The sequence below is a fragment of the Lissotriton helveticus genome, chromosome 5_1 (assembly GCF_964261635.1).
Source record: "Lissotriton helveticus chromosome 5_1, aLisHel1.1, whole genome shotgun sequence".
Lineage (NCBI taxonomy): Eukaryota > Metazoa > Chordata > Amphibia > Caudata > Salamandridae > Lissotriton > Lissotriton helveticus.
In genome coordinates, this window is record NC_136065.1 from 1,903,913,927 (window position 1) to 1,903,941,224 (window position 27,298).

At 51.3% G+C, this 27,298-nt stretch overlaps 1 protein-coding gene across 1 annotated transcript in view; it reads right to left on the reverse strand.

Moving 5' to 3' along the window:
* ODAD4 (outer dynein arm docking complex subunit 4) overlaps positions 1 to 14,065 on the reverse strand; it is a 159,196-nt gene extending 145,131 nt beyond the window's left edge. The window contains exons 1-2 of the mRNA XM_078641410.1: positions 13,833 to 14,065; positions 4,519 to 4,650 (exon numbers count right to left, since the gene is read on the reverse strand). Coding sequence (XP_078497536.1) covers positions 4,519 to 4,650; positions 13,833 to 13,955 — 255 coding nt within the window. The 5' untranslated portion in view covers positions 13,956 to 14,065. The remainder of the gene's footprint in view (positions 1 to 4,518; positions 4,651 to 13,832) is intronic.
* Between the last annotated feature and the right edge of the window lie 13,233 nt (positions 14,066 to 27,298).

Here is a 27,298-nt window from a genome sequence, read left to right on the forward strand (position 1 = left end):
GAGGTCCCCTAGGAGGATGTAGTCAGCGGAGGGGAGGGCGTGCGGGCTGATGAAGTCTGCGATGTCTTCGCTGAATTGTGTGCGTGGTCCCGGGGGTCTGTAGATGAGGGTGCCTCTGAGGGTGGTCTTGGGGTCGGTGTGTATCTGGAAGTGGAGGTGCTCGGCGGCGGTGAAGGTATCGTCGGAGTTGGTCGTGATGCGGATGGTGTTCCTGTGGACGATGGCGATGCCTCCTCCGGTCTGGTTGACGCGATCCCTCTTGGTGATCTTGTATCTGTCCGGGATGGCTATGGCGATGTCGGGCACTGAGGAGGCGTTCATCCAGGTTTCCGTGAGGAAGGCGACGTCTGGTGATTGTGTGTCGAGCAGGTTCCAGAGTTCGACGGCGTGTCTGTGGAAGGAGCGGGTGTTGAGCAGGATGCACTTGAGGTGGGTGTTGCTGGTTCCTGGCCTTTCAGGTGTGGTGCAGGTCCAGAGGCAGGTGAACTTGCAGGTTTGGCAGGTGAAAGGTCGGTGGGTGCGTTTCGGGGTGGCTCGGTGGCAGGCGGGGTTACGGTCTGGTTTGAGTGCGTTGAGGGTGGCGGCGTTGTCAGTCCGTCGTGTTGGCTGGCATCGTCGGGGGCCAGGGGTTCTGGCGCTGGGCGCGGTCCAGGCGTGGACGGGCGTAGACGGGCTTGCCTTTGGCGCGCCTTCGGCGCCCATTCGGCGCGCCTGCTGCGCGCGGGTGCCATTTAAGGCCAAGTGGGAGGAGGGAGCAGCTGGGAGGCGGGAGCGGAGCGGTCAATGGGGACACAGAACGAAAAGGGGGTGGGGCCGTGGGGGAGCAGCGGCGGGAAGCGGGGAGCGGAGGGGGGGTCACACCAGGGGAGCAGTGACAAACACAAGCGCAAAACAAACCTACTTACAGAAAAGAAGCACTAAACAGACAATGATACAAAAACAGTGAAAAACTGGGCACAGAGGGGCAAAAAACGGTCAAGAAGGGTGAAAGAGCGAGCGGCAGCGAGGGGGCACCGAGGTCAGGGAAGGACCTGTGGCGCTGAGGGAGAGACGCGCCAACAGCTGGTGGGCCATGCGGCGTGGGGGTGTCCTGGACAGGTCACACTCACCTATGCCGCGCGGGTGCCATTTAAGGCCAAGTGGGAGGGAGGAGCAGCTGGGAGGCGGGAGCGGGCGGTCAATGGGGACACAGAACGAAAAGGGGGTGGGGCCGCGGGGGAGCAGCGGCGGGAAGCGGGGAGAGGAGGGGGGGGTCACACCAGGGGAGCAGTGACAAACACAAGCGCAAAACAAACCTACTTACAGAAAAGAAGCACTAAACAGACAATAATACAAAAACAGTGAAAAACTGGGCACAGAGGGGCAAAAAACGGTCAAGACGGGCAAAAGAGCGAGCGGCAGCAGGGGGCACCGAGGTCAGGGAAGGACCTGTGGCGCTGGGGGAGAGACGCGCCAACAGCTGGTGGGCCGTGCGGCGTGGGGGTGTCCTGGACAGGTCACCCCCACGCCGCACGGGGGTGGGGGTCCGATAGTGGTGCGACAGCCGAGTCCAAAGGAACAGCTCCTACTATCCTGAACGATGAAGACTGGAAAGGTGGAGAGTGATATTATGCAGCAAAGAACATACATAATCCAGAGCAGTTCCTTAGACAGCGACGTGGATGCACTACTTGTCCTGCCATCTGTAAAGCATGATCGCTGCGTGTCTGTGGAAGGAAACCGTTGAAAAAATGGCAGGCATCGGACTCTTTAAAGCTGCCGCAAGAAATACTGACTGAGTTTATACTGCTTTAAGAACCACACAGGCACATTTCGCCCAACAACATTCACGTGAAAATAAACGGAAAAAGACAAATTTGAAAAATACATCACTTGTCTCATTTAAAACAAAAAACAAACAATCTTTGAGGATCTAGTCCCAAAAGGCAGATTGAAACTGTTTCTGTAAAATGCACTCTGTTGAGATATGGGGGTGGGGGTGGGAGGGTCAGGTACATGGATCGAATACAAATGGTTGATAGATCCTAGGTGAAGTAGAAGCTAGAGGAGATGCTGGCAGATATCGAAAGCAAAGGGTGAGGGTACCACATGGGTACTGGTTCTTGGTTCTGTGAGCATGGTAGAGCATGGTAGAAGATAGAAAGGTTGCTGTAGACATTTCTGGAAGGATGGAACCTATAGCTGCTTCCCTCTGTGATGCAGGGAGGAGCTCACCAGTGGCCAGATGTTTGCAAAGCTTCGCTGCAGTAGTTCACTCTTCAGCCCTTGGTGTATGCGCTGAGCTGTGACACTTTCTAGCAGCATAGTCAAAATCGTCTATGACCACAATACAGAGATCAAACCTAGCGGACGCCAAGGCCTTGGGAAAATAATGGCAACCTAACAAATGCCTTTGAATGAAGTGATCCTTCACACAAAGGTCTAGAAAGGATCCCTGGCACAAGGCATCTAGGCAATGGAAACTTGCTTAGGGAGGGCCCATGCAAGAGGACGACACATAAGTTGCATCAGCCTCAGGGTGTCTCCAAGGAGTCTAGGAAAGCCTCTTCATAGTGCGAAGTGTTTAAGGAAAGCTTAAGGAAAGGGTTATTACCAAAGTGAGTTGGATGAAACAGGCTTGAAAGTTTGAATACATTTTTAATTTCTAAAAGTTTATACCAACCTATCGCTTTAGTCAGTATTTGAAACCAGTCATGCTGTGGCCAGTGTGAAAGGTAATTTACAGTGCAGCCATTTTTCTGTGTTTTGTAAAGAAAAATGTTTCTTAGGGCACAACCCTCACCCTTCCCTTTAAATTGGTTCTGAAACTTAGGCACTGGTACCAACATGGTAAGTGACATTTACCTAACATCTATTCTATGTTAATGCCCTTTAAAACTGCGGCTGGAATGTGTAGGTTGTTGGTGCCTACAGAATGCATCATGTAAGTAAACTTTTTCTTAAACATTTCCTGAGAGAACCCTTCCTTTATAGCTTGTTATTTAGTTTCAGGTTAATTTCAGAAGAGCACAAACATTTATTATGATTTTGGCCTTACATTGCATCAATTGTTTATCCTGGCTTAAACGCCACACCATTCAGATGTTTGTGACTACCCCAAATTCCATAAAGTCAACCAGTCCTCACACAGCAGGACATACACATTACCTTTTAATGTTATTACTACTGTTCATCTACATAATTCTTACACGGTCTAAATATGGTTTGTTGCATATCCAACTTTGTATTAGTAAGCTACTACAGTGTAAATAACAGTCTCTCTCTACTCTTAGAACTCAGCTTCCTTTTCAATCACTCATTGACTCTTTACCTGCTTTTCACCAGGTTCATTGATCCACTGCCTTTTAGCTAGGTTCTCGTTTTACAAATAACACACATATACATATATATATATATATATATATACACACACACACACACACACACACACACACACACACACACATATGTAATGAAAAAGATACAATATCACAGGAACAGCTGGGTCAGCATACAGGCTGCTCGCTCATTCGGGAGACAAATGGCATACTTTAACACGTATTCTTGCACTAGTGGCATATTCGTTTCACAAAGTAATAGGTATGTAGGAAGCTCTTCATCTACATCCTCCCAAACAGTAACCAAGAAGATGAAAGATTAAAGAGTCAGTAGTGAGGTAGCAAGGGGAATCAGGTTTGAGAGGTCAGTCCTCCTGAATTCCTCAAGCACCAACATGGTACCAGGATATGTGGGGGAAATTAGCATGTATTTACTGAATTGCGACAAGGCCCATCTCAAAGCCCAGAGTTCTAAGATCCTACCTACTAAATCTCAAACATCGAGGTTGGTACTGATATCAGTGATGGCCCCCAGCATGTAAAGAAGCACTCAACAAAGAATCGTCCAAATTAGGTTCCTCAGAAACCTCTACATCTCAAGCACCTTGTGAAGATGGGCTGGTGACCATGATGGCCCCAGTGAGCCTGCCCACCAAAGGGTTGGACTGGTCTTGTGCCAGAACTTCAAGCTGTAGGCCCCACAAGGGTCCAATATACCCTCTAAGAGTGGTCCTGGCCAGGATAAGGAGTCACTTAAAGTGAGGTATTCATCCCTTTAGACCCATGCTGTGCAGCAGGGCTAAGGCACAATAGAACTTCCCCAGGGACAGCCTAATAGCAGTTTTCTCACTCTGCGCAGAAAACTGAACTGTCTCTCCTCTGCAATTTTCCAGAACACACACATTTATTTCAGGCACTCGTTAATAGGTACACATGCAGTCAACTCCCTGCAAGCTAAATTTGAATCTTTGGACTAGGCCTACGCATATATGGTATGCGGTTACTTTATTCTTTCTTCCACAAAGGGAACATTGTCTACGCTTCTCCCAGGCTTAGTAAATAATGATTGCTTCGATGCTTACACAGATATTGCAAATCCTGCAAATTCAACAAGCATACTTCTCACAGACAGTATGGAAGCCATCCTTACATACAATACGACATTTAAGAGTTATTTATTGAATAGTTACATGGATGTTACCCTGAAGAAGCTTTTGTCCTGCTTTAGAGCTGCTTCTGCATCACTCAGGGCAGATGTGGCATCACCAAGCTTTAGGTAACACTTGGCTCGTGCGACCAGACAGCCCTTGTCAGATGGCTGCAGGATGAGGGCCTGAAATACAAAAAGAAGAGTGTTCAGTGGACCATTGCAGTGTAGTCCTCGGTGCTCGATGCACAATGAGACAAGGATGCCCCTTGGTTGGTGCATCAGTGCTAGATAATACTATTCCCTGCAGCTCCTTTATCATTCATATCTTTCGCACACCACATGAGACTGCACAGACAAAACATATAAACAATTTTAGGAAAGGAGGGAATGCAATGAAAGTCACAACTGCTTACCTCACCTTGCCTTGAAACCGTGTTAACACTTGGAATTTATTTAATCTGTTTCCTACAGATAGGGTTACTTCTTGCGGGATATTCAGGATCTAAATCTTTAATTTTTCATGCAATCTAAGTAGTAAAGTACAACTGAAGCTCTACTGTTATGTTATTTAGATTTGTATGGTGCTGTTTATCACCCACTGGATAGGTCTGGGGGTGCTCTTAGTTGAACATTCAGCTCTTCAGCTTCTTGCGGAAGTTGAGGAGTGGAGTGGCAGTCCTGTGGCGGTGAAGGAGAAAGTGCAACCTCCCACCTTGGTTCTGTGGATGCAAGGGGTTGTGAGAGGGAGAGAGAGAAGTGGAGTGTAGATGTCTGGAGGGTTGGAAGAGTTGGGGAACATTGTTGAGGCAGGCTAGTCCTGCATTGTGGAGGGCTTTCAGGGCATGGATTGGAAGTGTGAATTTGCAGTGTTTCATGGTGGAACGTCTATGCAGTGTGCAAGGTAGAGCATGATGTGTGCACTACTGGAGATGTCGAGGATGAGCCTGGCAGTGGTGTTCTGGACAGTTTGGAGTCATTGTATGAATTGGGTGAAAATGCTGATATATAGTGCACTGCCGTATTCAAGTCAATTGGTGATGAGGGCCTGGGTTACCGTGAGTCTAGTGTGCATGGGGAGCCATTTGAACATTTTGCTAAGCATCCTGAGGATGTGGCAGTAGGATGCTATCAGTGATCACATAGTTTCTTACATGGTCAGTGGGGGTGGACATAGGACCCAGGTCAAGGGGCCACCAGGAGGAGTTCAGGGTCTCCTTTTGATCTGTTTTGAGTTTGAGTCAGTTCTCTCGCATTCCAGTTTGCTATGTCAGACAGGCAGGTGGTGACGTTGTTCCTGGTGGTGTTGTTTGTGTCAGTAAGGGACAGGATGAGCAGAGCGTCATTGGCGTAGGCGACAATGTTGATGTTGTGTGTTCTTTTGATTTGGGTGAGAGGTGCCATGTAAATGTTGAAAAAGGTCAGGCTGAAGAAGGAGCCCTGGGGAACTCCACAGACTAGCTGCTTGAATGAGGAAGTGAAAGTGGAGAAACTGACCCTTTGTGTCCTGTTGTAGAGGAAGGAGGCGATCCAACTTACGACAAGTTCTTTGACTACTGTTTCCAGAAATCTGGCGATAAGGATGCCGGGAGAGAAGGTGTTCAACTCAGCCAAGAGGTCGAGCAGGATAAATTGTAGCGGTCTCTCCTCTGTCCATGAATTAGCGAATATCGTCAGTTGCTACCAGGAGGGTGGTCTCCATGCTGCGGTTGCTGAGGAATCCTAATTTGGTGGAGTCCAGGAGTTGGTGCTGCTCAAGATGGGCAGAGAGCTGCTGGCTGATCTCTTTCTCCAGGACTTTGGCTGAAAAGGGTAGGAACAAGATGGGCATGTAGTCACTGATAGCCTTATGATTAGCTACGGGTTTCTTCAGCAGAGGAGTGACCTCGGTGTATTTCCAGCTGTTCAGAAGTATCCACTCAGGATGGAGGAGTTGATGATGGTGGTGAGGTTGGCACTGATCCGTGTGATTCCTGGGTTGTACATGTGGAGAGGGCAGGGGTCTGAAGGGGACCCTGCATGGATGGTGTGCATGATTCTGGTTGTGTCATCTGTGGTGAGAGGACCCCAGTTTGTCAGGAGGAGGGTGCTGCTGGTGGTTGTGGGAGGTTATGTGATGAAGTTCTTCTATTGTGGGTTTGGGTGAGAAGCTGGAGTAAATCTTGATGATTTTGTGAAAGAAGTCTGAAAGGTTGTCACAGAGGATTAACTAGGGGATGACGGTGTTGGTGACGGTTGTTGGGTTGGTGAAATCCTTGACGATGCTGAGCAGTTCTTTGTTGATTGCTGGAGCAGGATTCAAGTCTTATCATGAGGGATGCTTTCCTGGCTTTTTTGATATGTGTGTGGTACCTTCTGAGAGAAGATTTGAAGGTGTCTCTGGGGGTGTTGTCTCGGTTGATCCTTCATCTTCTTTCCAGCTGCTTGTAATAGCGCTTCAACTCACTGAGGTTCTCAGTCCAGCATGCCAGAGCATGAGTTCTTGTGTGTCTGATATTTTCCATGGCGGGCCAGGTTGTTGGCGCAGTTTGAGATCCAGCTGTCGAAGGTGGGTAGGTCTTTCTACAGGTATCCTGTGAGGGTTGGTTGGATGTGAGGGTGTGGGTTCAGTCTGATTCTGTGATGTTGCTCCAGTTGCGGCTGAGTTTGAAGTTTGGTTTAGGTTTGTTGTGGCGGGTGTGCTGATGTAGAAGTGCACAATGGAGTGGTCTCTCCATGTAAGCAGGGAGATGTGGCTGAAGGTGATCTGATTTCTAGATGTAAGGATTGGGTCGAGTGTGTGTCCAGTCAGGCTTTGTACAAGCTGGATGAGGCTGATGTTGTGGAGGCCCTCTAGGAGGTCGCGGGGTTGCGGTCCGTGGGGTCATTGAGATGAATGTTGGGGTTGCCGAGTAGGAGGAGGTAGGGGTGGTGAAGTCAGTGAGGAGGTTGCTGAAGGTGGTGCAGGGTCCTAGCCATTGGCAAGTGAGGGTGTCTGGGATGGTCGCGGAGTCACTGATCTGCAGTTTGAAGTGTAGGTGTCTCATGAGCGCAGTTGGTTCATCTGAAGAGGTGGTGTAGGTGATGGTATCCTTGAAGACGATTGTGAGGCCTCCTCCCATCTTGTGTGGCCTGTCTCAGGAGGATGATCTTGAATCCAGTGGGGATGGCCATGCTAATAGCAGGGTGGAAGACGGGCTGAGCCAGGTCTCGTGAGGAAGAGGTTGTCCAGGGAGTGAATCTTGATTAGGTCCCAAATCTTGACTTGCTTGCAGGGGATCTGATGTTGAGGAGCATGCAGGCAATACAGGGTGAGGTGTGTGCGTAGGGTGGCTTGTGGAGATGCTGCACGAGAAGTGAGAGCATGAGAAAGGACCTACAGTGCGATGCGGTGCGGTGCTGTGTGGGGGAAGCGGTGGTGGCGGCATTTGGTGGTGAGCGCTAGCAGGCCAGCTGAGCTGTTGCAGCAGTGGTCGGATGGACCAAGGTCGGTGGCACTGTGTCTGGTCCAGGTGCAGATGCGATTGCTTTTGGTGTGCCAGAGGTGGGCCCGATACGATGTTGCGCAGAGGCTACCATTAAGTAGGTCCTAGGAGGGGAGGAGTGTGGGGGCGGGAGCGCAGTGTTAGAAGGCGCGCAGGAGAAGCAGGTAAGGAGGGAGGCGAAAAGAGTGCAGGAGAGGGACGAGGGGGAGCATAATTATGGGCCCAAAGACTGGGCAGAGCGAAATGGGCACAAAAGCACAAAAAATGGGCAAACCCAGCTAAAATGACCAAAGCACAAAAGGCAAAACAGGCACAGAAACAAAACAAGCACAAGAGACCAGGCACAAAAATGGGAGTAAAAGACAAAAAGACAACGCAGAGCAACAAAGAAGTCACACATGGCAACGGACAAACAAGGCCAAGCACAGTGACAGACAGGCATGAAGGAATAGCACAAGACCACCGGGTCCAGAAGGGCCTTAGACTGGTCAGGGAACCAGTCGAAGGTAAGTGGGAGCTGGAGCATAGACACCTACTATCAGTAAACGCAGTGCAGACATGTAACCCACACTGTTACTTTAAGTCTACTTTGTCAGTCCTGCGGGTTTATCCACACATGATTACTTATGTTGTTACTTTTAGTTCCAAATCCCAGTACTATTTAATGCTTTAGGCTTATAAATCACGGCAGCCTAAAAAAAGTGTCTTCACTACCCCTACATTAAAAAGTGCATTGAATCTCCTTCCAAGCCGGAGGTCTCTTTAAACTGCTGCATCACAAAAGCTGTATATAGTGCAGAGAACATATCCTCTTCTGGGCGGTGACTACCAGCAAGGCCGAGAACACAGGGTACTAAAAAAAGGACGATACATAAACAAGCTTCCTCTGTTTATACCCCTAGATGCCCCAGACTGAAGAACAAAAGCCCTGTTAGATTCTAACCAACTTTACACAATTATCTGCTGCTCCCACTGCCGGTATGTCTCAGTCACTTAAGATTAAAGCAATCAGTCTGGACTAACACTATTGTGCTTGGTGTGCCCCTCCTGGACCACAGAGCAGTGATCTAGGGTTCACATCACATCACAGGCCTTCAGCGTGCACTAATGATTCTCTTATGTGCGGAAACTAAAAGAATAGCACAAAAGACTAAAGGGAGGGAACGCTCCTCTAACTCATGCAGAGACATCCCTGCCCCAACAATATTGTATACATTCAGGCATGCATTGTTGTACTAATGTATTTTGAAATAGGTTCTCTGCAAACAGCTCATGTACCTACAAGGCTTGTAAAACAGTGCTCCCAAAGCTCTTTTATTCAAAGTATAGTCATGCTCATCTAGCTCGTTCATTAACAATGGTGTGGTTACCCTTGTTGTAGGCACTTGCAGTGCTCCAGCTCTTGTATGCACACTGCTATAGTCCTATCACTGTACTTACAGTATTGAAACCCCCAATGGTGTTATTTTTTAAGCCTGGGAGGTGAACTCGACTCCGTTCTCAGAGTTTGTGGAGTTTTTCGCACTCTGCTACACTTTACCTAGCGGAGTTTTTTCCTCGCTCGTATTCGCCAACGGGCTAGCAAGGAAAATCCAATGCTAGACCACTTCCCAGTGAGATTTCTCAATGTGGGAAGTCGCGGATAGTCGATGCCACTCACGTTGAGAAACTTTCCGTTCGTGTTGAGGAAGCTGCTGCTCGAGTAGAACTTCTATTCAAATAGCAGAAACAAGTAGCGCCCTTGTGCACTGTGCGAGATGCCGTTCCCGCTGATTTTACAGCATGGTACAAACACCCGGCACTAAAAATCAGTACGAACGGCGCGAGGTAACCTACTCAGCCGCTTGTGGAACTCCGCGTAGCTTGGTGGAGTTTTTTTTGTCACTTCACGGAATTTCGAGAACTCCGCCCAGACTTAGTTATTTTAGGGGTACCAGATTTTTAAACCCAAAAACCGCAGCATTCCATAAACATAGAAATGAGTCTTCAATTTTCCATCATCTGAGGGGAACAGAAAGACTTAACTGACAGCGCTCAACAATACAGACAATGTGGCACTAATGGAAGTGAAAGCAACTTTTAAAAACAACATCATCTGTCTAATCTAAATTGCTGTAAACTATGGGCTGCTAACTTTACTGTCCTCACTAGTCTAGAGCACATGAAAGCTTTCTTCCCTCTGCGTTCAGTATGCTATAGATAGTGAATTTTTCTGGGACAGCCTGGTCACCCTATCTTACTTGCAGTGTTGCAACTACTGTAGTCATGCTGATTTGACTCCATTCACTGTGACCTGGTTCCCGTGACTGTATGAAAGCGGTCTACCTCTTGCATTTACAGTACCTGAGCGCATATTGCTATATCCACATTGGTCTACTTCCTACGATATCTCCAAATACTACACTTGCAGTGTTTAGCTTTTATACTCTCAATGCTGTACCCTTATAGCCAGGGCTTTAAGTGGGCCGGGTCTCACTGGTGCTGAACACCGGCAGTTTTTTAAGGGGGCCTCAAAACGGGTCCCTATCAGGCTCTGTTTTGTGCCCTGGAATAGGCGGTCCATTTTTTTTCCAGACTGCAGTGACAGCAGGCACATCGATGTGCGCGTGCTCACAATGCTCATTCGCACTAGTGGAGAAGTTATGCCAGGTGAGCGTTATAGGAGAAGGGCAATCCCTTAAAGAGAGTCATTTTCTCTCTGCTTCTCCCTTTTCTTTTTGAAACGCAGGAGCAGCAACATCGTTGTGGTGTCACCAGGGCTTTAAGTGAAAGCTTTTTTAATAGTGTATACAACAAGCCATAGTTTCTGCTTATTTATCTTATGCAACTAACATAGGGTGACCAGCATTTTAAAGCCAAAAACATTTTACAAAAATAGAAGGACTACACTTTTACTTCAAGGGAGCGCACAGAATGACAGCTCCTCAGCAGAGAATTACAGAACAGACAGTCAGAACATACATAAAATGCAATTTTTAAACCCAGTAGCTTGCCTGTTAATTAAATTGCTTTCTTGAAACAATTGCTAACTAACCCTGCTTTGTAAAACTTAAAAAAGCACCTCTCACCATTTTCAGTCGCACCTCTTTAAAAACCGGGTCATGAGCTAAATTTCCTGAAATCTGCCGGGACAGCTGGTGAAAAACCGGGACCGTTCACGCAAATTCGGGACGCCTGGTGGTCACCCTAACCCACAGCTTTCCAAACTTTTCATGTTGGTGACACACTTTTTGGAGATGCATCATTTTGGGACACAGTTAGGCAGTGTAGCGAGCGAACGTAGCGAGCGAGCCCGACAACCTAAGGTGGGTTCAGACTCACTCTGTCTGTCTCCCCCTCTCTCTCTCCCTCTCTAACTGTCTCCCTCTCTCTCTGTTGTGCTCCCTCTCTCTCCCTCCCTCCCTCCCTCTCCCTCTGTCTCCCTCTGTCTCCGTCTGTCTCCCCCTGTCTGTCTACCTCCCTCTGTCTCTCTCTGTCTGTCTTGCTCCCTCTGTCTCCCTCCCTCTGTTGCCCTCCTCCCTCTCTCTCCCTCTGTCTCCCACCCTCTGTCTCCCGCCCTCTGTCTCCCGCCCTCTGTCTCCCGCTGTTTCTCGGTCTCCCTCCCTCGGTCTCGTTCCTCTGTCTCCCTCCCTCGGTCTCCATTCCTCTGTCTCCCTCCCTCGGTCTCCGTTCCTCTGTCTCCCTCCCACTGTCTCCCTCCTTCGGTCTCCGTTCCACTGTCTCCGTTCCTCTGTTCCCGTTCCTCTGTCTCCACTCCTCTGTCTCCCTTCCTCTGTCTCCCTCCCTCTGTCTCCCTCCCTCTGTCTCCCTCCCTCTGTCTCCCTCCCTCTGTCTCCCTCCCTCTGTCTCCCTCCCTCTGTCTCTGTCTCCCTCTGTTTCTGTCTCCCTCCCTCTCTGTCTCCCTCTCTATCTGTCTCCCTCTCTCGGTCTGTCTCCCTCCCTCTGTCTGTCTCCCTCTCCTTCCCTGTCTCCCCCTGACTGTCTCCCTCTGCCTCCCTCCCTCTGTCTCCCTCTCTCTCTGTCTCCCTTTCTCTCAGTCTCCCTTTCTCTCAGTCTCCCTCTGTCACTGTCTGTCTCTCTCTCTCTCTCTGTCTACTTCTCTGTCTCCCTCCCCCTCTCCCTCCCTCCCTCTCTCTCCCTCCGTCTGTCTGTTTCCCTCTTGTCTGTCTCCCTCCCTGTCTCCCTCCTTCTGTCTCCCTCACTCTGTCTCCATCCCTCTGTCCCCATCCCTCTTTCACCCTCCTCCCTCTGTCTGTCTCCCTCCCTCCATCTGTCTCCCTCACTCTGTCTCCATCCCTCTGTCTCCATCCCTCTGTCACCCTCCTCCCTCTGTCTGTCTCCCTCCCTCTGTCTGTCTCACTCCCTCTGTCTGTCTCCCTCCCTCTGTCTGTCTCCCTCTGTCTGTCTCCCTCTCTCTCTGTCTCCTTCTCTCTCGGTCTCCTTCTCTCTCGGTCTCCCTCCCTCTGTCTCCCTCCCTCTGTCTCCCTCTCTCTGTCTCCCTCCCTCTGTCTCCCCCTCTCTGTCTCCCTCCCTCTGTCTCCCTCCCTCTGTCTCCCTCCCTCTGTCTCCCTCTCTCTGTCTCCCTCTGTCTATCCCGGACGCCCTCCCCCTGTCTCCCTCTCTCTCTGTCTCTCACGGTTTCCCTCTCCCTCTGTCTCCCTCTGTCTGTCTCCCTCTGTCTGTCTCCCTCCCTCTATCTGTCTCCTCCATCCCTTTGTCTCCACCCCTCTGACTCCGTCCCTCTGACTCCGTCCCTGTCTCCCTCTCTGTGTCTCCCTCTCTCTCTCTCCCTCTCTCTCTGTCTTCCTCCCTCTATCTCCCTCTGCCTGTCACCCTCTATCTCCCTCTGCCTGTCACCCTCTGTCACCTCACCCCCAGCTTCCCAGGCTCACACACAGCAGCACCCGAGTACTTTGCATGTGTTTAAAAGACCATTTACTTGTTAATGAGGCTTTGATGTGAATCGCCCGGTCCCCATAGAACAGAGTGTCTCAGAGTCCGTGCTGCTGCGGCGGACTCCGAGACACTCTTTCAAAGGAATGCCTCTTAATTAGCAGCGGTTATGTGCTAAGTGCCCTTGATACTGGTGTCATCCCGCGACACACCCACCATTTGCAGGCGACACAATACTGTGTCGGGACACACAGTTTGGAAAGCTCTGCCCTAACCTAACAGCCATTGACAAAGGCAATAGTCCTGACTTCTTGTAGGCATGATGTTGCTTGCTGTGTCATATATCTGGATGCAATGACAGAAACAGCAAAATACAAGTCGGGCGGTACTCTATGCTAAGCACAGATTTTTAGCTTATGTGTTTTAAGCTACGCCCTTAATTACATTGGCCACGCCCCTTTGAGAGACCTCACCTCCCCCAGTGTTTTCATCCCACTTAAAGCCCTGCTTATAGCTGTAGTCACTATCCCTACGGCTGTACTCACTTGATTCTAGCTCTTGCTCTGATCTTGTACTCACATTGCTATGATCCTAATGTTCTATACTACTATACCCTACATGATTGCATTCCCGAGCCTAGCTCCAGCCCATGCACTCAGTCTTGTCCTCACATTTCTATGTTACTACGTTTGTATAAACACTACTAAAGCCCTCAGTGGCTGTATTCGCGGTGCAACGGATGTCATATTATTCTGTCTTTCACTCGCAGGGCTACAGCCCCCTCTCTATACTCACTGTGTACTGACAGTGTTCTAACTCCAGCACTCACATTGCTTTAGAACCCTAACTCCCTGATTCACACTGCTGTAGTTAAGTTCGCATTCAGTCTATTTGCAGCGCCTAGCTGACTGACTCACATCGCCAAAGTTCACATATTTCTGCACTCCCGGTGCCTAGCTCCTATACTCGCAGGCCTGCAGGTCAGTTTCTGTACTCTAGAAATTTACTCACAGTGTTATAGCATTCTATGGCTTTCAAGTACTCCGCCTTCTGGTATAGCTGCTCCCCTTCGGCCACATAGGTGATGAATGAACTATTAGGGGGTGCCTCTATCACTGTCTCGTTGTCGGCCATAGCTGCCTCTACTCCCCGCAGACAAGGGGGTTTTCTATATCGCTATACAATCGCAAGCTTCAACTTGGTTTGTTGCAAGCATGGCCTGTAACCTAGCAACCAGAGTAACAACAGAAGCACTTCCGGCGTAACTTCGAAGCATGGAAGGAGAACCGGAAACTACCCGAGAAACACGAAAGAGTTCTTCAGGGTGAGCCCATTCCAATATGGCCTCCGCACTTTTTCACAGCTGAAGGATCTATCCGTTTCCTATGCACACGCTGTGCTCAAATTCTACGAGTGAACACTAGAAACGCAACAGGGACGAAACAAAGAGCTTTTTGGTATGCTTGATTATTAATTAAATGAGCGATTGTTAGCTTAGCATTGTTATATTTGACAGTGTGATTGCAACCTCGGGTGACCAGATCTTGAGTACCGAGAACCAAAAACCGGGACATTTTGCAAAAATAGAAGAAGGACTGCAATTTTACTATAACGGATCGTCGCAGAATGACAGCTCTCATCAACACAGGAAAACAGAAGCGGCACAAAGAATATACAATGTCATTTCTAAACCCAGCATTGTGCCAGTTGATTAAAATGCTTACTTACAACATTTTCTAACTAGCACAGCTTTAGAACGCCTAAAGGGTGCCTCTCACTATTTTCAGTTGACCCTTTCTAACAAGCATTTGTAATGTCCTTACTTTCCCCCATAGATGACAGGAGACAGCGTGGTGGTCGAGGGGTATTTATTATGTATATATAATCACCAGAGAGCGCCGAGCCGGTAATCTCCGTGCTCCGGCACTCGCGCCAATTAGTCACATTAGGTCAACAAAACCCCCGCCCCCAACATACCAACATCCCGCAAATAACACACAAGACACGAGTGTTAGATTGGGAAAAGTTGCTGCAGGTTTAATACATACAACGTTATGTAATCACGGTGGGTTATCTTACAGACGATCCAAGGGCAGGCTGCATTCTCGCCACCTGCCCGTCTGATGAGCCAAGCAGCACAGTGGCGAACCACCCATCTGCTGCGCCATTATGGTAATCACTCTACTTACGCCCCTTGTGGGGCGTATCTAGGCAAACCCCCGGTTGTACAGGCCCACAACCGCCCGAAGGACTACTGGGGTGCCGACACGGGTTCCCGGACCTCCCCTGAGGTTCTAGGTTAGGCTCTGGCACCCCTATGTGCCTGCTGAAGTACAGTGTTGCACCTCTCTGCTTCCGGATCGCCCTGTAACTCCGCCACAGCCCGGGCCCCCCACCACTTGCTACCTTATCACCTGCAACCTTTGGTCTGAAGTGCCTCTTGTAAATCGAGGAGGAACAAGTCCAAGCCCACCGGCGTGAGGTGGACCCCATCCGCCTCAAAGTAACCATTGATTTTGTCCTGAATCATTTCATGCCTAATGAAACCCATACCCCTCTGTTGGGTGAATCTTTTCATGGCGCTGTTGATTTTCCTCCTGGACCTATCTATTGTTTCATAGGACCTGGCGCCCCGCCAAACTCTACGTGGCAAGATCTCTGACCACCAGACTTCACACTCTCCCATTAAACTGCATACTTCCACAAGGTCCGTCTTCATCTTGTGCAAGAGGGTGGACCTCCCCAGGTTCGTGAGGTCATTGCCACCCAGGTGAATGACCAAATGTTGGGGAGGTGCCCTTACACTAGCCAGCGCTTCCCTTACTCTATGCAAAAGACTGTTCCAGCGCATACCAGGGAAACCCATCCAAACACAATCTGTGTTCGCGAATCCCCGCGTCCAGTTCCTGATCGCTGCCCACCGACCCAACCTGGAAACGGTGGAATGCCCCAAGACCCACACTCTTGACCCTGTCAAAAGAAAAGACTCAATTCACTTCTACATGTTTATTGACATAGAATTGCACAGCAGACTTAAATGAAAACTAATAGCTAGTGTAGCACAGCACAAGAAACACCGCACATCAATATATACAACGGTAAGGACATAGGCGGTAGGACCGCTACCGCTCATATGCGGATATAGCGCTTGTAACAGGGAGACTCCCAGCGCCCCACTTTTCGAACACTTGCCGGGAGCATGCCAGCCTTGAAGGCAGCAGTGGCCGCCCCAATTCTAAAAGAATGGCTGGAAAACCTCTTCCCCTGCCTCAAAAAGCCTGCTCTGTCGAGGCATGCTAACATGATTTTGTCCATCTGGTACTTGGTCAGTGGGCTCAGGTCTGCATGAATCAAAAGGTAACCCTGCACTGCTGGACGCTGAGCGAGATATGCCTGAAGGACAGCCACAGGACAATATCTATGATCCCCAAGGGGGGACAGTACAAAACAGCCCCTTTGCCTGCCTGATCAGTTTTGGACCGCCTGAGTGTGATGGACAAACCCTCATTAATGCTAATGTCCGCCACCCCTAAGGCATCCCCAGAGCAGTCAGACCAGGAGCGCGCCACTAACTCACTGCTACGGAAGGCTCCAAAGAATGCTAAGCAAAAAGCCGCCGCAAACAGGGACGCCTCGAATTGAGAGTGCGCCACCGCCTGCAGCACATTTAACATGGATTGCAAAGTGGGGAAATCAATGGGAGACCTGCTGTCGGGAACCCACGGTTCATCCCTAGCCCACCCTTTCAAAGCTGCCTTAATCGCAAAAGACCTACCAGGGTCACTAGCCCCTCTTAGTCTAGCATCGTGACTGATAGCCGCCAGGTGGCCGCAGGCCCAGGAGTGGGATTTACACTGTCTCTTCGCCCATACCACAAAAGCTTGCACTCTGTCCACAAGGGACAAGGCTGCCAGGCCCATCTCATCAATAGCTTTGTGGAAATTCGCCAGATGACTGCCATAGCGCCTCCTCGTACCTGGGGCAAGAGACCTCTCCCCTAAAGCTCTCAGCTCCTGCTCCACTCCAAGATGCGCCAAAGGGCTGGTGCGAAGGGGGTCAAATCTGCTCTCGCCTGTGGGCATGCCGCCTGGAAACGCTCCCACTGGAAACGAGAAAGAGCGTCAGCCGCGACATTTTTGACCCCCGCAATGTGCCTAGCCCTGAATTCAATGTTGCAGCGCAGACTCCTACTGGCTAACTCCCTGAGCAAGCAAAGGACCATAGGGCAACTCGCTGTTTGTCCATTTATGGCTTGGACGACAGCCATGTTGTCCGACCAGAAAAGGACCTTTCTATCCGACAAGGGGCCAGGCCAGAGGTGCAGGGAAATGACAATGGGGAAGAGTTCAAGTACAGTGATGTTGGAGGTGATCCCGCGCTTGCCCCAGGCATAGGGCCACTCTTGCGCACACCATAGGTCGCCCAGGATTGCACCAAAACCCTCCCTACCTGATGCATCAGTGAACATACTGATTTCAGGGCTGTCCACCCACGGGGACCTCCAGATGACAGTCCCATTGAAATCGGACAAGAATTCTGCCCACATTACCAGGTCTTTCTTCAAACCAGCAGACAACTTCACAAAATGATGACCCTTCAAAACCTTAGCAGTGGCCCTGGCTAACCTTCTAGCAAACACTCTGCCCACTGGGATGACTCTAGCCGCGAAATTGAGCTTGCCCAAGAGGCTCTGGATGACCCCCAGGGGCGCCTTGTCTTTTCCTAGCAAACCCTGGATGTCCCTTTTCAAGTCCTGTACCTTCCCGGCAGGGAGTCTCGACAAGCCCTTGACCGTGTCCAACTCGATGCCCAGGAATGTGAGAACCTGCGCAGGGCCCTCAGTCTTGCCAGGTGCCAAAGGCACTCCCAGGTGTCTAGCCAGATCGATGAAACAATTCAATCCCTCCTTGCATTCCTGCGTACCCTCCCTACCAATGAATAGGAAATCATCTAGGTAGTGGGACACCGCTGTGACACCATATTTCACAGAGAGTGCCCATTGTAGGAAGGAGCTGAAAGCCTCGAAAAAGGCGCAAGAGACCGCGCAGCCCATGGGCATGCACTTGTCAAAAAAGTACTCCCCTCTCCACTTGAAACGCAAGAGGTGCTGACTATCCGGGTGCACAGGCAAAAGTCTAAACCCTGCCTCAATGTCTGCCTTCGCCAGCCAGGCCCCTTTCCCTGCTTTCCTAACCAGGTCAATTGCCATGTCTAAAGAACAGTAAGAAACCGAACAAGCACTTTCATTTAACCAGGAATTTACAGAATTGCCCTCAGGGAAGGAGAGGTTGTGGATCAGCCTGAAAGACCCCGGCTCCTTCTTGGGGACCACACCCAGGGGGGACACCACGAAATCCGGGAGGGGAGGTGATAGAAACGGGCCAGCTACCCTCCCCAGGGCCAATTCCTTACTGATCTTAGCACTCACAACCTCCGGGAGGTCCCTAACAGACTTCTGGGTCTCAGCATCCCTGCTGACCTTGGGACCGAGATAAGGGATTTTAAAGCCTTCCAAAAAACCTTCAGCTAAGATGGATTTGTCCTTTGCATTTGGACAATACTTCAGTAGGGGCAAAAGGTTGGAGACAACAATGGGAGACGGACCTTTGGACTGGAGGGAAACGTCCTTAACTGGTGCCACTGCATGTACATGGGAAGCTAGGACAACAGGGGGGGAAAGCATGGGAGCGGGGGCAGCTGGACGGGCGAGTGACGGGGCGGGAAAAGTGCTATCACTTGTCTCTGCTGGCGGGGCCTGCTGCAGAATCTCGCTTGTCGCATGCTGACACTGGATGGAAACCGCTGCACTTGCTGCAGGCGTGTGCGAATCTGCAAGCCTTACCCCACGTGCAATTCCCTCCGTTGAACAACCTACAAGTTGCTGTGAAGCCCCTCTTGTTTTCCTGTCTGTTGAACCCCCCCCGCCACACCCCCCGAAAGGACTGCTTAAAATACCCTTTCTTCTCAGTGTTCTGGCCCTTACCTGCCTCGGCTTTCTTCTCTTGCGCGCTAACTTTGGCCCCAGCATCTGGCTTGCCCTGACCCATGTACTGCATCCAAAGTCTCACTTCCATTTGATCCCAGTCTAACTCAGGGCAGACCGACATCTTTTTTCTGAACTCGCAATCGTATCTGTACCAACCCATACCTGCATTAGACTCCGCTTCCTCCGTTATGACACTCGCATACTGAAATAGGCCCTGCGCCTGCTCGGGGAAACGCTCGGTAATAACTGCCGCTAAGATAGAAAAGGCCTGCCTACAGTTCTTGATAGATTCCTCAGGCCAAGACTGAAAGCGAACTTTCTTATCTTCATCCTTGCCCCCCATCTTCCTGCAGTCCACCCCATTCGGCCCCCAACATGAGGAGGGAGAAAATGTCAATAAACTCCCTACGCCAGATACCTTCTTTGGCCGCTAATGGCACCTGCCATGCAAGTGAGCATTTGCCCGACAATAAGGGTGCCATGGTCATAAGGACCGCCGGCGCGGGGGGGGGACTGAGCTGAGCGCGGGTGCAGATGCAGCTGGAAGCGCGGGCGGAGCCGGGGGGGCGGTGGGGGTAGGGAACAGCGCTGGAGCAGGGGGCGGCGCAGCAACGGGGCTGGATTGGGCGCTGGAGGTAGTCGTTGAAAGAACGGATGCAGCGCTGATGTCCCCACCTTGGGCCGGGAGCCCTCCCACACCTGTGCCACTGATGCGTCAACTGAGGCCGCGGAGGGAGGATTTGTTGCCCCAGGTGAAGCCACCAGAGGCCCCGCAGCTGCTAAAGCCGGCATGGGGGAGGCCCGCAAACCAGCTCTGACCTCCGACATAAATACAGTGAGGGTGTTTGTAAGCTTACCAAGGTCCTCCCGGGTGGCAAAGTCCGCCGTAGGAGCCACAGCCAGCGGGAGGGGGGCGGAAGGGCCCTGCCCGCAGCCGGGGGGGAAGCCGGCGTGTGCACGATAAAATTCCTGGATATTTCGGGCGCCCGGCTTTTGAAGTGGGGCTCCGCGGGAAAGTCTTTCACTGTAGGCTTACGCGTACGCTTGGACCTAGTGTGACCAGCGTCCTCTATAATGTCTTGTTCAGGTGCGGGAAGAGCAGGGATGGCCCCAGAAGCTCTGGGGGTGTTGGCAGTCAAAAGCTCACTTGCCCACGCCACCCCATTAGTCTTGATCAAGTCCAAAAGTGCTTTCAGCTGCACATCCTGTGAAGGTCCTATCCCTCAATCCTCGACTTGTGACGTCTGCGAAAAAAGCGGAGGGGACCCCTGGCTCTCCATTCCTATCCTTGGCTCTTCTCCTGCAAGGAAAAATTGACTGTGAGCCAAAAGAACAAGATAAAGTGGCAAAAGGCGCCAAATGGCGAGCGGGAGGTTAAGGGGTGGTACGCATGAAATGTAGATGGGCGAAAAGAAGGACCAGGTGTGTAATATGGGAGAGAGGTGATACAATGCCCAGCCCCTCGCAACCTGATCACGAAAACCTATTTATAACCAAGCTTGGTTGTCTGGTGCACACAAAAACACTTCTGCAGCCCAGAGACGACTCTGTCCCCATATACATACCTCACAAATTAGCTCCTGGCGCCGGAGTGGGGGAGGGAGGGGTGGGTTGCAACAGGGGTAGTGATCCCGGGCCCCGGAAGCGTAATGACAAAATGAGGCACAGGTCGATCTGAAAGAAAAGAATGCGTGAGACAAATACCTGAGGACGGCCCGAGACCGCAGAACATAACATTGACCCGCACTCAATACCATTGAGACTGGCATGCGGCAGGCGCCAATCTTGGCATCTACCATTGTCGACCATGAAGACGTAAACGCTCCTAATGTAGCGGCACTTAAACAGGTCCCCTTACAAGTGGGGTAAATACCGCCAATAAAGGAGACCCAAGATTTGCCTGACAACAAGGTCTGCAATAGACCACCCAAACAGGTGAAATAAAGCACTCTGAATACGCCTCACCCCCATAGCGCAACGTGGCCACTCTCTGCCGCTTATACATACCTCACAACTTAATACTGGTGCTGCGAGGGGGAGACCACCAGGACGAGCGCGCAAGGGGCAGGCTGAAATCAGTCTGCAAAACAAAATGTGCGTTAGTGAAAAGCCCCAATAACGCTCAAACAACTTCTTTAACTGGCGCAGAAATGATGAAAACAAAGGTGCACCTCTGGGAAGGATCCATGACTGTAATCTTGCAACTACAGAAATAGGCCTAAAGATTCAAAACCACCTGAGAATATGCTGCAAGGCCCGGGCACACGCCAGACTCTCTCGGGAGTGCCGCGACAGCAAAGAAATTAGTGCGAAAGAGGACATGAACGGATGCTCGGTAACATTGCTCAAATAGACATTGCTGCACTGTAAAAACAACGCTTCGAGATTGCACCACCATGTCGGGGAGGTCTATGCACAATCAATTGCCCCCGATGCTGTGCGGGCCCCGGGGAGGCCACGCGGCATGGCTGCCGCAGCAGGGTTGGGGTGTCATGCCCCGGCAAATACAGTTAGTGTCCGCTTACCCGGGGGCAGGTGCATCCAAAATAACAATAGCCACGCTTCACATGAAAGGAAAGCGGCTCCGAGCGAAGGCCGCGGCCCGCCCCGGAGCCGGAAATCACCGGGCATGCTCCACCCAGTGCAGGACCCTGGCGCTGTGCCGTGTGCAACCCAAGGTGGGCCCCAGCAGCTGGCCACCTGAAAGCCGTATGACGGGGCAACGCTTGTGGCGTGGGGACGAGGCTACACAGAGCATGGAGTGACCTCCGTGAAGGCCCCCCCAGTGGGCTACTCGCGACCGGAACATTGCGGGGAGCCCAGCCAAAGCCCGCAGACTCGGCCCCACGTTTCACCCCCAGGCTCCGCCCAGGGGCCACGCAGGCATGTCACGGCTCAGGGGGGCGCAAGGTAGCCACGTTGGGCCGGGATGGGGGGGAGGGTCACAGACAAGCCCGCACACCCAGCCACCGCCCATGGACCTCGCAGGCTCAACCAGGCAGTGAGCCGCTAGAGAAAGCGATCGGCTGGTACAAACTCAGGCCAAGGAGCACACATAAAATGCTTCGAACACATACACATCTCCAAGGCCAAGTCGCCCCAGCACAAACCATCAGAGAATTGGACCCGCGGCCTGGTAAGAAAAGCCCACAGCCTGCCCCTCAGTCGGGGGTGCCTACAAAGTGTTATTGGACGCGTGGCAGGGGCGGGAGGACCAGCTGGCGGGGAGCGCCCAGGGCACGCACTAACGTGCACGCGGCCCAGGACCGCGAAAAGGATGGCCCCCCGCGGCACCTCCCCATCACAATGGGCGCGACCCCAGTGCCACCAGGATGAAAAACAGGCTTGCTCAGGCCTGTCCCCAAGCTCAGCTCACACGGCCAGTGCAGTTGGCTGATAGGGATCCCAGTTGGCCAGTTTACCCCCTCCTCCACAGCGGCCCGTCGCTAAGCGGGCCGCCTAGCCCCGCTCAAAACCTCCGAGGGGAGGGAGTAGGCGGAGGGGGGTAAAGCCCGTAGGCATCACTCACCGGAAAAAAGAGTGTCCCGATGAATGCACACGATGTCCGGTGCGGCAAAGAGGCAGATAAAATGGCGAGGGGGAAATATATACCCCCTCGTCCTGCCTGCCGCCCCGGACACGCGTCATGGTCCCGCCCATCCTCGAACCGGGCATCCCTGCCCGAGGGAGGCGTGGTGACCACAGGCAAGGGGCGGGGAAGCCCTCCGTGACTAAGGGCTCGCCCTCCTAATGGCCACGGGGTGGCCTCGGTCAGCCGCAAATTCCTCCCTGCGCGCGCATCTACAAGATGGCCGGGGGGCGTGCCACGTCATCGCGTGACGTGCATAAGCTAGAGCGCGAACACTACATATCTCCCCTTTTTCCTATCAACCAAAACTAACAATAAACTTACAGTCCACCACTCATATCGTAGTCCTGATACCTGGATGGTCTCACCACCGCTCTCCCACTTCGAGTGTGTCTCACCGGAGTGTCTATGGCTTCTCCGTTATGAGTCTTTTCTCCCCCTTCTCAATCGTTCCGTGCAACTGAGCTCCCCACCAACCTCCTTTCGTTCATCTCCGTCTCCCTTTCGGGGATGCCTCTGTTGCCTTGCTCTTCATTTACTTCTCCGCTTTCCATGTCCATTTCTAGCTCAAGGAATTCATTTCTTCCATTGGGCTCCGCTGTCCCGTCCAGCTCCTGTTCATCGTGGCTCCTGCATCTCGCCATGCTGTCCTGCGACCACACGTTGCCGTCACTTGACAGGGCTGCTCTATCATACACCTCCTTGACCTGCAGGGGTTTACTGTATTTGCTGTCCCCCTTCCTTCGCATGACCGCTAACTTGACTCTCACCCAATCTCCTTTCTCTAATCGGGTGTCTTTCACATTCCTCCGTCTGTTATAGTACTTGGTGTAGACAGCTTGCGCCCTCTCCAAGTTCGCCTGAACTACTGCCGGGGACCACTTGCTGGTCACTGTTTTCTCTTTCCACGCTCTATTGTCCTTTGTGAAGGGGTCCCGGCCCCTCAAAATTTGGAAGGGGCTATACCCTGTTCCAGTGGGGGTGATTATGTACGCCCAGATCATTTGTCCAATTTCTTTCTCCCAGTCCTTGTCACTCATTATCGCTGCTTGCACCGATCCCATCACCACCCAGTTGAAGCGTTCGACTAGTCCGTTTCCCGCCGGGTGATATATGGAGGTGTGCTTGGAGAGGATGCCATTCCGCTCCATGAATTTAATCCATTTTTCAGACGTAAACTGGGGGCCGTTGTCACTGAGAATAGATTTGGGGATGCCCGCTCTCACAAACGTGTTGTTGAGGAACCTCAAGATTGTCTCGTGTCCATTACTTCCTCCATCTTCACTTCTGGCCACTTGTCTATGAGAACGCACACATACTTTTGAGTCCCTTGTCCGTCTAATATCGGGCCCAGGATATCGATGGACAACTCTTCCCATGGGTTCTTCGGGGAGTCAAAGCTCCCCAGCGCCGGTCTCAAGGGCTTGAGCGTTTTGTCCGCGCCTTGGCACTGGATGCATTCCCTGACGTATCGTTCAGCTTGCAGGTCCATGCCTTGCCACCAGGATCCTTGTTTGGTCAGCAGTTTCGTTTTTCCAATCCCCAAATGTCCTTCGTGGAGTATCGTCAGTAGTCTCGGGACTATTCCTGCTGGGGGAATGACCTTATCCCCTCTGTATACGAACACTCCCTTATCATCCATTGATAGTTCCTCCTTGACCTCGTAGTACTTTCGTAGGTTCTCATTGAAGCGTTTCTTTTCTGGCCAGCCCTTCGTGATGCATTCTTTCACTTCCTGTAAGACTTGATCCTCCTCATAGGGCTCTTTCCACTCCTGGTTGCTGATGACCTTCTCTTGGTCATCCATCAGGGCAACCATTTCCTTTCTGACATCTTTGTCTTCTTCTTCCGCTTCCATGGCTGCCGCTCGGCTCAAATAATCTGCCACTTTGTTCCGACCGCCCGGAATATATTCCACGTCATATCTATATTCCAACAGCTTCAAGGTCATTTTTTAAATCCTGGGGGTGGCGCTGGCATGCCCACTGGAGGTGAGCACCTTCACCAACGGTTTATGATCAGTCTTCAATTGAAATCGTGTCCCCCATAGGAATTGTCAGAACCATGTCATCGCCCACACTACGGCCAGCATTTCTTTCTCGATGACACTAAACTTCTTTTCCGTGTCGCTCAGTGTTCGAGATGCGAAGCTAAGTGTTTCCATCACTCCTTGTCCTCGGTCCTGCATCAACACAGCGCCAAGTCCCTTGTCACTGGCATCCGTTGTGAGCACAGTTCTACCTTGGGGATCGTACCCTTGTAGGGGTACCGCTCCTACCACGTCTCTCTTTATGCTTTCAAACTCTCCTTGTGCTTCTTCCGTCCAGCTGAACGTTGTCTTTTCCCTTGTTAGTTGTCTCATGTGGTGGGTTTTTGTTGCGAAATGCTGAACAAATTTACTATAATATTCTGCCATGCCTAAAAAGGACCTGACTTCTTCTCTGTTGGCGGGGGGTGGTGCGTCACAAATTGCTCTCACGTTCTCAGTCTTGGGCGTGATTCCTTGCACCCCTATTTTATGTCCCAAGTATGTCACTGATTCCATGCCCGGGCGGCACTTTTCCCTTTCTGCGGTCAGGCCTCTTTCCTCCAGCACTCTCAGTACTTTGGTTAGTTTCGCGTCATGGTCTATCCTGTCTAACCCCATCACTAGGATATCATCCTGAAAGTATTGGATGCCGTCCATGTTCTTGAACAGTTGGTGCATCACCGCTGCCCCTGATGCCAGTCCGAACGGCATACGACAAAATTGATAACATCCGAAGGGGGTGATGAATGACGTCAATCTCCTGCTCTCCGGGTGTAACGCGATCTGGCGGTTGGCTGAGGTTAAGTCAATGGTGGAGTACCACTTTATCCCTCTTGTTTTGGCTAACATCTCTTCGATCCGTGGTAAGGGGAACATCTCCACTACGATATTCTTGTTCAATTCGCGGAGGTCTACACATAGTCTGACCTTTCCACTGGGTTTCATCACTACCACCAATGGCGCCAACCATTCAGCACACGTGATCGGTTCGATTATGCCCTTTTTCTCCAACTCTTGTAGTTCTTCCTGCACTGCCTCTCTCACGGCAATGGGTACGTTTCTCACCTTGTGGGACACTGTTACCGCTCCTGCTTTGAGTACGATCTTGTGCGCAAACTTCTCCAGTCTTCCCCCTGTGCCTCCAAACAACTTGGGGTACTCCTTCTTCCACCGCTCCAGGTCCGGCCATCTTTCTGGTTCAGTGAGTAGAATCTGAACTTTCCCACCTGGGTCCAGTTTGATGCCCAGGTCACCCTGGTCCAACCATCTCAAGACCGATGGTCCCTTTTCCGAGACATACAGTTTGCACAATGCACTGCGTCCTCTGAATTCAAACTTTAATGGTCTGAACCCAACCATGGGTATGCGATCTCCGTTATACGTGACCGGCCTTATGTCCAGTCGCTCAAGTTCTGGGCCCAAGTGTGGTTTGAATGTCTCATTCCACACGCCCTCTGGACTATTGTGTAGGGCGATCCTGTGTCTGCCACTATGCTTATTGGTACTCCCCCAATCGTCATGTCCAGCACCGGCTTGGTCGATCTCTTGGAGTCCACGCATAGCACTTGATCGTAGATGCAAAGTACCGTGTCCTCCTCTTCGCTGTTGTTCTCTCCAGGTCTTCTTGTCCATGGTCTACATATCTTTCCTGGTAGACTTCCTGCGGCACACCTTCTCGTAATGTCCTACGATCCCGCAGAACATGCATTTGGCGCGAAACGCCGGACATTTCCTGTCGTGGGCCTCATGTGCCTGGTTTCCGCAGCAGTAACATGCCTTCTTGCTGCTTCCCATCTGTTTTCCTGAAGGTCCTGGATTTCCTTGCCATCGGTTCGGTCCTTTCTGCGCAGTTTCCTTGTATTTGCCATCTCTTCGGGGTCCTTCTTCTTCTATTCGGTTTACCATTGGTCTGGCCAGCGTCTCTTTCTTCTCTGCCTCCGCACATCGCCGTGCCATTTCCGCCTTTTTAACTATCACCATGACTTCCTTCAGTGTGGCATCGCCACACGCCCACAGCTTGTCTTGCATGGTTTTACTTGTGGTGTGCATCTCTATTTGGTCCTTGATGAACTCATCTTGGAATGTGCCGTATTTACACGTGGACGCTAGCTTCCTCAATGCCGCCACGTATTCTTCCACCGATTCCCCAGCCTCCTGTTTCCTCTGCTGAAAATTGTATCTGTCAATTGAAACGCAAACCGCAGGTCTATAGTGTTCATTCAATTCTTTAATCGCATGGGCATATACGTCATCATCGGTACTCGCTCGTTGTTTGGGTACTAGGTTTCTGAAGATTCTGAGCCCCTCCGGGCCTAAGTTATGTAACAGTATCCGTTTCTTCCTTTTGCTTGTAAATTTCTCCTCATTTTCGTCCTCCAGCACCTCAATAAAGTTATCTATGTAGTCTCTCCAGTCTTCCCACCTCATGAGGGGTTCACCTGGCTTAGGTAGGAATTGCACCGGCGCTGTTGCTGACGATGCCTGCGCACACATGGTTTCGTGCTTTTCTGGAGGGGAAGACCCACTTTGGTTCTTGGGGCTGCCCGGTGCGCCGTCTTCCTCCTGCTTCTTGGGCTGCAGCTGGGGACTCTTGTTCACTTCCCCTTCGCTGTTCCCTGAGGTCGCCAGCGCTCCTGCCCTCGGGGTGTGCTGTGATATGGGGCGTCCCCTGCAGTCTTACCCCGTTGCGTGCCCTTGTCGGTCTTCTCGGCTTCCTGCGTGTAATGGTGGGCTCTGCCACGCTCTCTGATGTCCCACTTCCACTGTGCAGCTGTGGCTGTGTCACACACGTCATGCTGCCTGATGCTTGCTTCTGCCCGGGGTTCAGTGCTCAGTATTTCCTGTCGTGAGGTCCGTTTTATTTCCTTTTTTTT